The sequence below is a fragment of the Phyllostomus hastatus genome, unplaced genomic scaffold (assembly GCF_019186645.2).
Source record: "Phyllostomus hastatus isolate PE091 unplaced genomic scaffold, TTU_PhHast_1.1 phas_contig_152, whole genome shotgun sequence".
NCBI classification, from domain to species: Eukaryota; Metazoa; Chordata; class Mammalia; order Chiroptera; family Phyllostomidae; genus Phyllostomus; species Phyllostomus hastatus.
In genome coordinates this window covers 14,909,518-14,926,028 of record NW_025333622.1, presented here as the reverse complement: position 1 = coordinate 14,926,028, position 16,511 = coordinate 14,909,518, and the positions used below count along the sequence as shown (strand labels likewise).

Genomic DNA, 16,511 nt, shown 5'->3' with positions numbered 1-16,511 from the left:
CTAAGATTTCTTTTGCAATAAATAGTTTATTTGAAATAGGAGTTCCACACAAGTTTAGCCAAAACAAAATAAAACTCAGTCATTCTTATAACAAGGCAGGTGACCAATATGTAGAAGAAAGGAGTTTTTTAAACGTCATAAGAAACACCAAGAGTTAAGAAACACATAAAACAAGAAAAACAAAATAGACTTAAAAATGTCAATGAGATAGTAAGAGATATAGCAGAAAACAATGTTACATCAACTACAAAATACCAGTTTCTAGCAGGAGTGGAGATAGTTAATAATATTTAACACCCCAGAAAGGTCAGTTTAACCAAGACAAGCAAGGTCAATAAATTTGGCACCTAATACATCACTGAAGCTATTTTAGCACCGGAGTGAAAAAAGAATCCAATTTACATTGGTTTGGAAAATTAAATGGAAAGTCTGAACATGGAGACAGTGAGAATAAATGCTTCTTCCCAGAACTGTAAAAATAAATAGAAAAAAAGTAAAAGGTAAAAGATACTGTAGTGAATTGAAACAAACAAAAAAAAGATACTGGGAGGGATTATTTACTTTTTTTTAAGGATTGAGGTAAGGAGGATATGTTTTATGTTTAGGCAAGTCAGTGGAAAGGAAGAGACACAAGGAGATAAGGAGAAGAAGTATTTAATTTACAGAGCAAGTTTCTGAAAACTAGTAAGAAGGAAAGGATAAAGATATAGCCCTGGCAAACAGCTGGAACATTAGTTCCACTGAAACAAAAGGAAGGTAAAGATGACTGAAGATAGAAATTTCAGGACTGCTGATACCCTACAGCTTTACTTATCTGGTAAAGCAGAAAGGTCATGCCTAAGAGAAGGAAAAAGAGTGTAGATCTGACTGAAAAATCCCCTTCATGAATTAGATTAGTATACGTAATTATGCAGAGGGCCATTATTTATTTATTTTTGTAAATACTTACACCCCATACAAATTGCCTATTTTTAAAAGACACTTTCAGAAATATTGCTTAGCCACTTAAAAAATAGGCAAGGGACATGAACAGACACTTCTACAGGGAGGACATACTAAGGGCCCAAAGTCACATGAAAACATGCTCAACATCACTAGCCATCAGACAGATGCAAATTAAAACCTCAATGAGATACCACTTCATACTGGTCAGTATGGCCATCATTAATAAATCAACAAACTACAAGTGCCGGTGAGGTTGTAGAGAAAAGAGAACTCTAGTACACTATTGGTGGGAATGCAGACTGGTGCAGCCATAGTAGAAATCAGTATGGAATTTCCTCAAAAAACTAAAGTTGGAACTGCCTTTCAATCCAATGATCCTACTGCTGGGACTACATCCTAAGAATCCTGAATCACCAATACAAAGAAGGGGAAGGGCAAAGAAAAGGAACACAAATAGAGGACTCATGGGCACAGACAATGGTAGGGGGACTGACTGGGAATGCGGTGGGGTCAGGGCAGGGGTATTGTTCAGTGGAGAAAAGGCAGGACAACTGTAACTGAAGAACAATAAAAAAAAATTCTGTTTAAGTCTGTGATTTAAATATTGAGAACAAATACCAGACAGTAGAAATGGGAAGGAGATCTTTGTTTCAAAAAAGCCTCAACTTCATCTTTCTACTTATAACAAAAATTTTAGCATTTAAAAATCTAAGTGGAGTCTTAAAATATCAATATAAAAGAAATATGTGTTCTTTTTTTCATTTACTAAACATATACAACTTTGCACTGGGATTCTACTTTGTACTCTCTATTAATATTGGTATGAATTAATAAAGTCAGCACAGTGTTTTAAAGAAGCTGAAATGTTTCACACCATGCTAGGATATCCTGGATCAAATAAGGCTCCATGAAAAAGGCAAAAACAACTGACTGCAATAGATCCATTTATTGATTGCTTTCCTCCTGCCAGTCACTGCTCTAAGTGCTCCCTTTATAACTCATTCCAGGTTCACAACTCTTTAGATTAGATAATTATCCCAGTTTTACAGATGAGAAATCTACCTAAGAAAATTCAAGCACTCTGGGGTTTCATAACTCATACTCTAATTCCTAGGCCACCATGCATAAAACACATAGAGCGTTGAGGTTGAAATGAGAAGACATAGCTTCAAATCCAAGTATCATTACTTACTAGTTGGTTGACCCTAGAGAAATCATGTTCCCTAATCATAGTTCCTTATCAGCATAATCACACCTGTGTAACTCATATGCTAGTTGTAAGTCAAGAGACAGGTGTTTTTATAAATAGTAAATATATATGATATTATTATTAGAAAAGAGCTGTTGCATAAAATGATATGGTATTAATATCATTTTATGAACCCTCTCAGAAATTCTCATACCTTAATTTACATTCCTATGACTCATGCCAAATGAGTAAGTTTTAAAATGAGGGTTTCCAATTATTTTCTGCCACCCTTACTTTTTAATTTACTTACTATAATGAAGATGTAAAGCTTCTACCATGGTACCTCTGTCACACACAAACAGCAGTAGTGGTGGACGGTTTTGTTATCATTAGAATTCTACCATCAGCAGAATCACAAAACAAACCCAAAATTTAAAGGTGTGTGTAGATTTGTGCATGTGAAATAATTTAAAAGTTATATAAATCCACACTGTGGCAACTTTCCTCCATCATTCATGCTTCAATTCATCCTGCTAGTTAATATGCTATTAGCCAGAATGTCTCTGATGAAATTTTAATTAAATTAAAACAATATTCTTTTTCCCTCCTCATTCCCCTGGTGGTTCCTTTCATCTTCGTTTCTCTCAGTCAAAACCTGGCTGGTCTGATTCTTGCTTCTGACCACTCATACTGTCTTTTGAGACAAAGAACTCAGTCCACTCTTTTGGTAAATCTAAAACTCCTGACATTTATGCACTCATAACTAGATCTCTCCATTGCCTTCCTGGAACAAGTTCTATCATTTCAGATCAAAATAGTGTTAGCATACAATGGTCTATCACATGTCTTTATTTTAGTACAATCATACTGACCTTGAGGTGAGACTGAAGAAAACAGCACATCCAGGAAGAAAATGTGAAAGAGAAAGTTAGAAAGAATTAATAAGGACAATATTCAAAAATAGTATTATTCATAGACACAGAAAAAACATAAAGCACAGGATTAGAGAAGGGGATGAGGTCACAGATTACTAAAAATTAGTAATTTCAGGTTTTCAACTCCCAATAAATGTGTTTTTACAGTAGATTATATCACTGTACATTAATGTAAGATTCTAAAGAAAAAAACTTATCTAAAATTTACAACTTCCCAGGACAGGAAAAAATTTATTTCTTAAACACAAAGGAAAGGAAGAGAAGAGAAGGTTAGTGTTCCCCATTTCCATTTAAGTAGCTAACTACGATTTTACAACTTTGGTTAGCTTAGTTGTATACACATACACCTTAAACCTGACTGCTCCTTTATCCACACCGCTCAATTTCTCAGATCCAAGTTATCCATGAACAAAAGCATAAAAACACTGACAACTTTGGTTATTCTGTAGACTCAACAGGGGTATCAAACTCATTTTCACCGGGGGCTACATCAGCCTCACAATTGCCTTCAAAGGGCCAAATATAATTTTAGGACTGTATAAATGAAACTACTCCTTAACTAGAGGCAAGGAGCTTGCTGCTGTCAGGTAGAAACAAGGTGCCAGGCCGGATAAAATAAGGTGGAGGGCCAGATTCAGCCTAGGGGCCTTGTGTTTGTCACCTGGGCTGAGAATTACAGGATTCTAATTTGTTTGGAAGAATTTTATATAATTCTCTCAAATGTGAAACAAAATATTTTTCCCAAATGCAAACAGTACTTCTCATTCAAATCTATCAAAATCTACCTCAAATGATGCAATCTAAAAGCAATAAGGAAGAAAAACATAAGGCTCTATAAACATCAATTCATTTATAATACTGCTCAGCAGTAAAAGAACAAAGTAGCTATAAGTAATATTCCTACACAGCTTGGAAACTCTGAGGTTCATTATTATTTTTTATAATAACAGGAAGTTTACCTTTTTAAAAATTAATCAATCTCACTGAAATTAGTATTATCCTCCAAATACTTAGATTTTTTCATGGCCAGTGCCATCCAGACTGTCTCTAGGATCTAAATTTTACCTTAGGTGTATTTCATGAACATTAGCACCATTTCAATTTGTACATTAATTTCTTGTAATGTTTCAGTACTTGAAATGAGTTTTTACAATCATGAGAATAATCGAACAAGATTTATCATCCCCATTATATAAGATAAAAAGATGAAAAACAAATTAAAAAATTAACGTCCTCAGTCAAATCCAGGATAAGAATGCAGGTCTGCTGACATACCACCTGGCTGTACTTCGTATGTTCTGTGACGGTCACAGATTCCTGCCTATAAAAAATCCAAGAGTCTCTGGCACATAGAAAACTGCAGAATACATGTTCAAAGTCAAAAAGAGACCAATCTCAATTGTTCACAATGACGTTTTTATTTTTACTGGTTATGGAAAGAAAAACTAAACTCACAGATTGGGTATTATTTTCAAGAGCCTGATGAACTATAAATTTTATCAACAGTGGTAATTTTGGATGCACATTTAAAGGGAGAGTGACCAAGCGCCCCACCCCCGGCCCCGTCCCCTACAAAAGAAATAAAAAGAACTTCAGGGCTTTTAAAGATTAAAGGCTTAAAAAAAAACTGTGTCCTTTCTGCTCATTTATTAATTCCTCTGCTAAATTTTAAAGTACCCCATAATGAAACCTGTATCCATTAAAATCCCAGTTTTTGTATTCCTACAAATTGGGAAACACAATAAATCCACATTTTTTATTAATTATTAGGTTATACAATAGATTCTATTATTCTTTTTTATTATTATCCCTGTTTTATTATTTTTTATTTTTTACATTTTTATTATTCTTTAGATCAATGAAAATTCCTAACTTTGATACACTAAAAGCATTGCTTGACAGCTAAATTACATGAAAATCAAATTTCTCTACATATAAAAATTTCTAAGTAAGTTGAATCTTATCTAAATGACCCTCATATTAGAGTAAATTGAGGGTTTCTGCTGAAAACAGAATTTTTCTGTATTATGAAGCAAAACCAACACTGCATAGAGGATAATTCTCCCAGTACAGCCATGACATGAGTATTTAGCTAAAAGGAACAGCATGAGTGAAAAAGTAGACAATGAACAATTCTTTTAGGAGTATGAAAAGATGCTAATATCATAATTTTATCAGAATTTTAGTACATTACTAAATATGTTAAATATTATGTCAAAGAAAAGCCTACTCATTATGAATTATTTTAAAAACCCTCTAATATGCTCACTTTAGAAGAGAAATTTTCTATTACATTTGGGGTTCCTGAAGCTAATCCCAGCTGATCCATTTATATGAGGACATGCCAAGTTCTAGTTTTTTGATTTTATTCCCTTAAGTTGATCTATAAAGACTACCCAGAGCCACCAGGTGATGACTTTCTTGAAGTGTCAAATTCTCAGCCATGCCCAGTTACTCAAACAAACAGTAATCTACATGTAATGGTATTTTGCAGATATAATTAAAGCCTGTAATCCATTTAAAGTAAAGATTATCCCAGATAATTGAAATGAGCATAACTGAAACATTTTCCCAGGACAGAAAAAATTCTGCCTGCAGACCACAATTTTGGCCCATGTCCATGGGAGTTCTATCCCACTAGAGACCTTCTCTTCTTGACAGCTTACCATACAGAGTTCAAACTTATTTAGCCACCCCCAACAATAATGCAAGACAACTACTTATAATAAATCTCTTTATATATGTGTATGTATAAATATGCATACATATACACTACTGTACAATTCCCTGTAATAAATATATGTGGTGTCTATGACATCAATGTTTGCATGCACACATGTATGTGCACATCGCTCTTCCTGGTGCTGTTGAGTTGAAACTCAGCTGATATACATCACAGTATGGAATATGAATTTAGAAATAGTAATTCTTGGATTTAATTGGAAAAAATATTTTATATTTGCAGATGTATGGGTGGACTTATAAAATCCTCTTTTTAAAGATGCAGTAGTCAAGACAGTGGTACACCACTAAGTCAACTTCTGACGGGAACGAACTACTACGAAAGCAATGTAAGGGACTATTCATTTTTCACAAGATCACAAATAGGTCTGAGAATTTTTCATGATGTAATCTAAACCTTTTAATATTGTATATCCTTACATAAGACATACTACAAAATTTTAAAAGAATATTAAGAACTTTCTTTAGTTCAATAATTATTAACAGTCTGCCTTTATCTTTGCACTTAGAAGGTTGCTGAACACCCTTCAGAAACTAATTCTACCTCTTGAATTATGATGCAGCATATAGTTGCATCAGCTAAGAGGACTGGGCATTCCAGTGTAAGAACAACCACATAAGCATGGGCTAGAAAAAAAGACTAAGAAAATTACAACCGACAGTATCAGAATCTTACCAGACAAATGTACTCTTGATCCACAAACAATGAACCTAAGAAGTACAGTTAAACTCGACACACAACCAATTGTTCTTTAACTCCGATCAAGCAAAATCTCCAGCAAGCCTCAGCAGTAGCAAGAGCAGAAGCAGCAATTCAGTTAGTACAGCACTGTAGCCTTACAGGACACTCACTTTCCCAGGAAGGCCCAAAAAAACCCCCAGATGGTGCAGGGACAGAAACCTGGCATGGAAGGTACCAACTGCAGGAGACTGGCTTTCTAAGAAACAGCATGGCCATGAGGGAACATACACACAAACACGTAGATACCAAAACTCCAAAGGAATACGATCATGATAAGACAAATCAAAACAAAGGTAAAGAAATTCAAATTATAAATCTTTGGGCCACAGATACCCACACACAGGAAACAGCACAATGACAACACAAGAAGCAAACAGTGACAAACACAGCACCCACACACATGTACCTCAGTAATAAATCTATAAACAAAAGGCATTATACAGCCCCAGCCGCCTTTGACTATTTACTCCTATCTTAAACTACATTGCTCAATAACAAATTACAAAGCCAGTAAGCAAAAACTGAGTTTAAAACCTAATTCTTTTTCTGGTAGCCAAGAAACTTTGTGTCAAATGCTGAAATAAAATTATAACTTTGCATGACCAGTGATTTATCAAATGTATGGTACATTCCATGGAAAAAGTAGATCATTTGTAACTCTCAAAATGTGGGAAATACATAGCTAATAAAAGCTATTTGGATATCAAATACAGATTTAATCCTATTTCTTACTCTCATTCAAATCATATCTGTCTACCAAAGGCAGTACTGGGTCCAAAATGAATAGAAATGTTTGTCAAGCAAGCAATAATTTCCATACATATTTCCAACCCAAGAAATCAAACCAAAGATTAAAACTTCATCAAGGAATTTCTTTTCTGAAATACTGAAATATATTTAGTGGGAATATACTAATCAATCAAGAGTATCATATTTTAAAATCTATGCAGTATTGCTACGGATTTCAGGCTGACATAAGAGAGGCATGAATCCATCAGAGCATGTAAGGGGTGTGTGTGAATGCACACGCATGCCCGGGAGATGCAGTACAAACATGAAGACATTCAAAAACGCACAAAATGTAACCATGAGACTCTTGTAATTGTTAATTTTAACATAAAGAATGTATCCCATTTGTCTTAGTATAACCAGGAAATATAAAGTTAATATCAAGATAAAACAAGTGAATGGGTAATCAGACCATGTTATTCACACTTTCAAAACAGTGAAAAAGAATTGTAGGATTAGACTTTGCTTTTTCATTTCATGAAAATCAAAATTCTATTGATATAGAACAAGAGAAATAATTTCTAGGGGAAAATAATCAGGTCTACCAGTAACCCAAAAGTTTAAAACTTAATAAACAATTTATGGAAGTAGTCTAATACTTCCCAACCTTCGGGAAAATACAAATAAAAATATCCCTAAGAATCCAAGAAGCCACACAGATTAGTGATTTCATTCTGTCACTGTTAATCTGACTGTTCAAAAAAAATACAGGTGATGAATGAAGTTCTACTGGAAGAACCATTTCCATGCACTTCTGAATTTATGCTAACTATATGGTAGGTGTAAAAGAAGAGGTCAAGAGGCACATGCTTAATCTTTAGTAGAGTACATCCTAATAAGAAAAATAGACAAAAGAAATTCCAAGAGAACTGTCTGGCTGGATCTGTTCAAACACAGCTCATTTTGAAAAATTAGAATTCAGAGCTCCATAAATATCATAACCAGGCTCCTAAACTGTCCTGAAAATGTCCTCCTTCTTCTAAATTTGGCCAAAAAGCTGGTGTAATAATCTGCTTCTCCGTAATTCAAGTTGTAAAAATCTAAAAATGCATAACCCAAAGGAGAATCAGCTCAACAAAAAAAGGTCTAACCCTATAAAAAAAATATTAACTCTTTGAACTTGAAGCTCATTTGCTCTTTAGGTAGATAAATAATAAAAGAGCAAGTGGCTATTTGTGCTCTTTTGATTTGGAGTAAAAAATTTAATTTCTAAATGAATACTTTCTCTCTAACCAATAACATCGAAGTCCATAGCTTCCTAATTTATTCCCATTCTGTGTTGCCTTTTAAAGACTGCAGCATTATGCTAAGTGAAATAAGCCAGGCAGTGAAAGACAAATACCGTGTGATCTCACCATTAACAGGACCCTAATAAGCAAAACAAACAAACAAGCAAAATATAACCAAAGACAATGAAATAGAAAACAGGCTCACAGTGACCAGAGAGGAGAGGGGAGGGAATTTCAGGGGGAAAGGGGAAGGGTTTACAGGAACAAGTATAAAAGACACAAGGACAAAAACTGGGAGGGGGTAGAAATGGGAGGGACAGGGTGGGGAGAGTTGGGGGGTAGGTTGGGATGGGATAAAAGACAGAAAACTGTACTTGAACAACAATTAAAATAAAAATTTAAAAAATAAAGAAAATAAAAAAGAGATAAAAAAGTAACATCAAGCACTCAGAGGAACCCAAATTCACAGAGGCAGACATACTGAAAAGCATGCCCCCAAAGAACATAGTTTTAAAACCATATTTTAGCTTTCGAACACAATGAAACCCCATTCAGCTTTCCTTTCCTTACCTTTCCAACTCAGCGATCTTCTTATCTTTGTCATTTTTCTCATTTTCCACCTCCTTCAAAATTTCCAGGAGGCGGTCAACTTCTGCCTGGGCCTTGCTAGATTCATCTTTGTACCTGGCAATCTCTTTCTCCAATTGTTGTATTCGGTCACTCATCTCTGGACTAGCTCTGGCTTCCAATGTTGCCTCGTGTGCCTACAAAGAAAAGTGTTCAAATTCTATCAGCTATACATACAAGAGCAAACCAAGGGGAGAGAGAGAGAGAGAGAGAGAGAGAGAGAGAGAGAGAGAGAGAGAGAGAGAGAGATCAATTCCAATATGGTATTATCAATTTCACTAAGATATTATATCGATTCAAATTCCATCAGATATGCATACAGTGCATAAACCATGTATGTATGTATCTATATATATGCATATATATCAATTTCAATAAGGTATCATCAAATATCTAATAGCTAGTCGTCAATTTACAAAGTTTTTCTCTGCTTAAATATTACATAGACAAAAATCTACCTTTACACCTCAAGGAACTAGAAGAAAAAAAAAAAAAGAACAAACATACCCAAAGTTAGTAGAAGGAAGAAAATAAAGATCAGATCAGAAATACATGGAATAGGCCCTGGCTGGCGTAGCTCAGTGGATTGAGCACGGGCTTCGAACCAAAGGGTCGCAGGTTCGATTCCCAGTTAGGGTACATGCCTGGGTTGCAGGCCATGACCCCCAGCAACCGCACATTGATGTTTCTCTATCTATCTATCTATCTATCTATCTATCTATCTATCTTCCTCCCTTCCCTCTCTAAAAATAAATAAATAAAATCTTAAAAAAAAGAAATACATGAAATAAAAACTAAAAAGACAATACAAAAGATCAATTAAACTAAGAGCTGGTTCTCTGAAAAGATGAACAAAATGGACAAGCCTTTACCTAGACTTACCAAGAAAAAAAAGAGAGCACTCACATAATGAAAATCAAGAATAAGAGAAACTACAACTGGTACTACAGAATACAAAGGATCATATGAGACTACTATATAAAATTATTCACCAACAAATCAGACAACCAAGAAGAAATTAATAAATTCCTATAAACTTACAATTTTCTAAAACTGAACTGAAGAAACAGAAAATCTGAATAGACTGCTTACTAAGAAGGAGATTTAATCAGTAATCACAAACCCCCCAACAAACAAAAGTACAGGCCCAGAAAGCTTCACTGGTGCATCTACCAAACATTCAAAGATTAAGTACCCATGCTTCTCAAACTCTTCCAAAAAACTGAAGAGGAAGAAATGCTTCCAATCTCATTTCACAAGGTTAGCATTACCCTGATATCAAAACCAGACAAGAACACTATAAAACTAAAATACAAATAATTCTGATTAACATAGATACAAAAATTCTATACAAAACATTAGCAAATAAATTAAAAGGATCATTCACCATGACCAACTAGGATTTATTCCAGGGATATGAGGATGATTCGACATCCACATATCAATCAATATAACACACCACACTAACAAAAAGATAAAAATCACATGATTGCCTCAATAGATACAGAAAAACTATTTCACAAAATTCAACATCCATTTATGATAAAAACTCTCAACAAAGAGGGCATAGACAAAATGTACCTTGAATAAATGAAGGCCAAATAGGACAAACCAACAGCTAATATCATACTCAATGATGAAAAGCTGAAAACTTTTCCTCTTAGATCAGGAATAATACAAGAATGCCCCTCTTATCACTCTTATTCAACACAGTATCGGAAGTCCTTGATACAGCAATTAGGCAATAAAAAAAAAAAGTAAAAGGTATCCAAATTGAAACAGAGAAAGTCAAATAGTCACTATTTGTGGATGACATGATATTATACATAGAAAATTATAAAGTCTCCACCCAAAAATTGAAGTGAATTCAGTAAAATTGAAGATACAAAATTCATATAAAAAATTTGTTCCATTACTACAAACAAATGGTGAACTACCAGAAAGAGAAATTAAGAAATAAATCCCATTTACAATTGTATCAAAAAGAATAAAACATGCCTTAGCTAGTGTGGCTCAGTGGATTGAATGCCAGCCTACAAACCAAAGGATTGCCAGTTCAATTCCCAGGCAAGGCACATGCCTGGATTGCAGGCCAGGTCCCCAATGGGAGGCACATGAGAGGTAACCACACACTGATGTTTCTCTCTCTTTCTTTCTTTCTTTCTCTCTCTCTCTCTCTCTCTCTCTCTCTCTCTCTCTCTCTCTCTCTCTCGTTCTCCTTCCCTTACCCCCTCTAAAAATAAGTAAAAATAAAATCTTTTTTAAAAAAGAATAAAACACCTAGGAATAAATTTAACAAAGAAGATGAAAGACCTAAACACTGAAGATAAAGGACACCGATGAAATCTGAAGACAAAAATAAACATAAGGATATTCCATGCTCATTGATTGTAAGAATTAATATTGTTAAAATACTGATACTACCCAAAATAACCTACAGATTCAATGCAATCCCTATTAAAATTCCAATGACATTTTTCATAGAACTAAAATAACTCTAAAATTTGTATGGAACCACAAAAGTTCCCAAATAGGCAAAATTACCTTGAGAAAAAACTACAAAGCCAGAGGTTATCCTGTTCCCTGATTTCAAGCAGTGTTGAGGATACTCTAGACCGAGTACTGTCGCCAGTGTCTTTCCACCTCCTCCTCCTGCAGCAGCAGCAGCCAGCTGTACTTAGCAGTGGCAACCTGAGACTGCTGCTGGGCAAGACCCCCAGGATGGTGCTCAGCTGAGGTGGGGGCTCAGCACCCTAAAGGGGTATTTATAAGGTGGGGGTGACTAGATGGTAGCCCTGGAAAACCTCCCACACACTGACACCCACACATCCCTTGTGTTGCAGGCTGCCCCTCCTAGAACAGAAACAGCAAGAGGATGTAAGAGCCTTTGAGCAGTATGCCTGGGGAGACGAGAGGGGACAAAAATTGCACAACCTCTTGGGTTCCCTGCAGTTTTGTTAGGACTCACTGTTCAGAAAGACTAGAGTTAGAAGATGGCAGCCAAGTAGTTGGAAGCTGAGCCCACCAGCACAGATTTTTAGCTGATCTTCCAATAAGTGACCTGATCAACAGAATCTTAGCTGATATTAATTTTTGAAGCCAAGGCATACAGAGGATGCTTTGCACAGTCTGGTAAGAAATTTTATAAGTTGAAGGGGAAACACCTTGTATCAAGTGCCTGCAGCAGAGGAGAGGACAGAAAATGCAACTTAGGAGCTCCCGCCCCTCCCAGAGCAGGGGCCCAGGTCCTGCACAGGGAACCCTGAATCCTAATCAGGAGAGACTTGGGAAGATGTGCAGAGTCTGGGAGACTCAGGCTGTACACACACAGTGAGCATCATGTCCATAGCTGCAGCACCAACAGGGAAAATTCAAGAGAAAAATTCTATCTCCTAAAACAATTGGAGGCACTGGCAGGCTGCAGACAACCTGAACCAAGAGACTTTTTGCCCTTTGGGGAGATAGGGTGCATGTATAGCCAGGCAGTGGTTCCACACTACACTGTGGGGGCTACATAGGGACTTTTTAAAAGAGGGGAGCTGAAGCATAGCTGGGCAGGGACTCCATGTGTGTGCAACTACACTGCCAGCAGAGGTCAGATCGAACATGCAGTTCATGGCCACTGAGTCCAGCTAGCCAGGAAGAGCAGAAGGCTGCACAGCAAAGGGATTGTAGAGCCCTACCCAGCATGGCTGGCATTCAGGGGTTGCATGCAAAATGGAGGGTTTGGGTCTGAGCCTCCTGCAAGAGAAGTGAGCTAGGGCTGGACAGGCAAGAGCCCAGTGTCTGAGATTCTTTGCAGCCAGGCAGGGCCATTCACACCTCAGAGTACAAATCTCTGGGAAGGGGGAGGCATATCCAACCCCCACCTGCAGGACTGCAAACTCCACAGAATAATAAGGCCAGGCTCAAGAGCTCCATGCCAGGTGTATATCCACAGGGGAAAGAAAGAGAATCTCAAAAAAGCCCTTAAAAAACTTTTATCAGATGCTATGCTGGCTCCTCTTGGGGCCCTATCCCACTGACAACAGCAGAGCACAGAGATTAGAAATTGGCACAGCAAGAGGTATTCAGGGCCCTGTCAAGCCTTGGCTCTCACACAGAGCTGCCATCAGCACCAAGCAGGAAAGAGCTGACCCATTTATACAGACTGGCCTCACATGAAACAGCTAATTCATCAGAAACTATACATTATTGGAAATAATCTGGAACAGACCACAACATGTAGTACAGCAGCAGGAGAACACACCCACCACCTTCCCTTAAGACTGAATAGTGCCTCCCAGGAGAGAACCTGAAATTACACCCGCCTGATTGCACCAGAAGTCCCTTCTAGAGGGCAAGTGGAGGTGGTGCATGCAGTGCTGTCAGACTGTAGATGAACCAACCACTGCGCCTTGTGATGATAAAAAGACAGCAAGGTAGAACAGCGAGGACCAGCCAAACCTAAAGGAGACAGCCACAAACTGTAGACTGCCTGTAGCCTCAAACAGGCTGCCTAAAGCTAGATTGGGACACCAGCTGACAGTACCACGGACAGATCCAAGAGGAGAAAAGAGTAGGCAAACAAACATTAGATTCTGCTGAGACACACACCACCTTGTTCTTTTTCATTATTTACATTATTTTTTTCTCCTGTATAACTTTTTAACATTGTTTTTGTCTTCAATTTTATTCTTATTATTTCACTATTTTTTATTTTATTTTAATATAATTATTTTTAATTATGTTTATTTTAGTTTTATTTCAAATCTCATTTTTTACTCTTCCCTTCAATTACTCAATTTTGCCTTCATCCTTCTCTTTCTTATTTTTGTTTTAGATTTTATTTTGTTTTCCCTTTCTACACCTTGTTTCTATTCCATACCCCTCCATTCTCTTCAAACCATCTTTTTCCATTAGTGACCTCACATTCTTTTTTCTTATAATATCCTTATTCTCATTCCACCTTTATTAATATTTGCTCAGCTGTCATTGATATTGGCATTGTTGTTGCAGTTCTTCAATTTTATTCCTAGTTGTTCACTTTTAAAAAAATTTAAATCAAACTATAATGTGAAGCTGTATTACTCAAAACAGTATGGTACTGATACAAAGAGACACAGAGATCAACGGAACATAATAGAGAGCCCAGAAATTAACTCATGTATATATGATCAATTACTATACAACAAAGACACCAAGGCTATACCATGGGGAAAGGACAGTCTCTTCAATAAATGATACTGGGACAACTGAACTGTTACATACAAATTAAACTAGACCATTCTCTTACACCACATTAAAAATTAACTCAAAATAGATTAAAGATTCAAATGCAATACCTGAAACCATGAAACTGCTAGAAGAAAACATAGGTAGTAAACTCCTTGACATCAATATTGTTGATTTTTTTTCAGATCTGATTCCAAAGGCAACAACAAAAGCAAAAATAAACAAGTGGGAGTACATCAAATTAAAGCACTTCTGCATACCAAAGAGAAACATCAACAAAATGAAAGGCAAACTACTGAATAGGATATTTGCAAATCCTGTATCTAATAAGGGGTAAAGTCCAAAATAACTTTAAAAATGTGTAGAACTCGATAACAAAAAAATATCTAATTCAAAAATGGGTAGAAGATCTAAGTAGACCTTTCACCACATAAGACAGATGGTCAACAGACATGTAAAAAGATGCTCAATATCATTAAATTATCAGGAAAATATAAATCAAAACCACAATGACATATCAGCTCACACCCATCATAACAGTTATTATAAAAAAGACAAGAAATAACAAGTGGTGGAGAGGAGGAAAAGAAAAAGGTATTCCAGTGCACCGTTAGTGGGAATGTAAACTGGTATAGCCACTGTTTAAACCAGTGTGAAGATGTCTCAAGAAATTCAAAATAGAGCCATCATATGATCTAGAAATTCCACTTCTTGGTATCCATCCAAAGAAAACAAAGACAGTAATTCAAAAAAATATTTAATATGCAAGTCTATGTTCACTGCAGAATTATTCGCAATAGCCAAGTGTTCACATAAAAACAATCTATGTATCCATCAGTGGACAAAAAGATAAAGAAAAGGCACACACACATGAATACTACTCAGCCATAAAAAGAATAAAATCTTGCTATCTGCAACAATAAGAATGAACCTGGAATATTATGCTAAGTGAAATAAGTCAGAGACAAAGACAAATATTGCATGATTTCATTTCTATGTAGAATACAAAAAAATAAAACAAGCAAATAAACAAAAAACAAAACCACACTTACATACAGAGAACAAGCTGGTGGCTGCCTGAAGTGAGGACAGTTGGTGCTGCGATGGGGCTAAGATGGAATAAAATATTACTCAGCCATAAAAAAAATAAGGAAAATTCTGCCATTTGTAACAACATGGATGAATCCAGGGGACATTAGGCTAAATAAGCCAGACACGGAAAGACAAATACTGTATCATCTCACTGATACTTGAAATCTAAAAGACTAAACTGACAACAGCAGTGTAGAATGGTAATTGACAGGGTCTGGGGATGGGGAAAATAGGAAGATGTTGATTAAAGGGTACAAACTTTCAGTCATAATATTAGTAAGTTCTGGTGACCCAATGTGTAGAATTACTAATATTATTACTATAGTATTAGTAATAATAATACTATATTGCATATTTGAAATTTTCTAAGAGAAGAGATCCTAAAAAGTGCTCTAAACAACCTAAGTGCCCAATGATGGATAAATGGATAAAGAAAATGTGGTATAAACACACACACAGGAATATTACCTGGCCATAAAAAAAGAATAAAATCTTGCCATCTGTGACAACATGGCTAGACCTTGAAGGCATTATGCTAAGTGAAATAAGTCAGACAGAGAGACACAAATACCATATGATCTCATTACATGTGTAATCTAAAAACATTCCACAACAAAAAAGCCAAGCTCATAGATATAGGGCAACACTTTTCAACCTTTCTCATCTCATGGCACATATAAACTAATTACTAAAATTCTGCAGCACACCAAAAAATACATTACATATTTTGCCAATCTGACCAAAAAATAGGTATAACTTTGATTTGTTCACACTGGATAGGTACTGTTGTGTTGGCTATTGTCATTTTTTTATTTGAAAATCTAAGGGAAAAGAGTCAAGTATTGCATGTTTTAAAAATTCTTGCACACACCAGTGTACCCGCCACAGCACACCAGTTGAAAAATCTCTGATATGGAGAAAAATGGCCATGGGTAGGAAAACAGGTAATATCAAAGTTGGGAAAAGCCATCAACTTCTACCCAAAGAGAACTCTATTTTTTTCATGA

The 16,511-nt window shown here is 35.9% G+C and overlaps 1 protein-coding gene across 10 annotated transcripts in view; it reads right to left on the bottom strand.

The window, feature by feature from the left end:
- Window positions 1–16,511, bottom strand: part of ERC1 (ELKS/RAB6-interacting/CAST family member 1) — a 564,233-nt gene that overhangs the window by 332,487 nt on the left and 215,235 nt on the right. For 7 of the 10 annotated variants that reach the window (XM_045830450.1, XM_045830452.1, XM_045830455.1 and 4 more), the window contains 2 exons: window positions 9,142–9,335; window positions 3,007–3,018 (listed from right to left, as the gene is read on the bottom strand). In XM_045830450.1, coding sequence (XP_045686406.1) covers window positions 3,007–3,018; window positions 9,142–9,335 — 206 coding nt within the window. The remainder of the gene's footprint in view (window positions 1–3,006; window positions 3,019–9,141; window positions 9,336–16,511) is intronic. The other 3 variants (XM_045830453.1, XM_045830454.1, XM_045830456.1) reach the window with 1 other exon arrangement.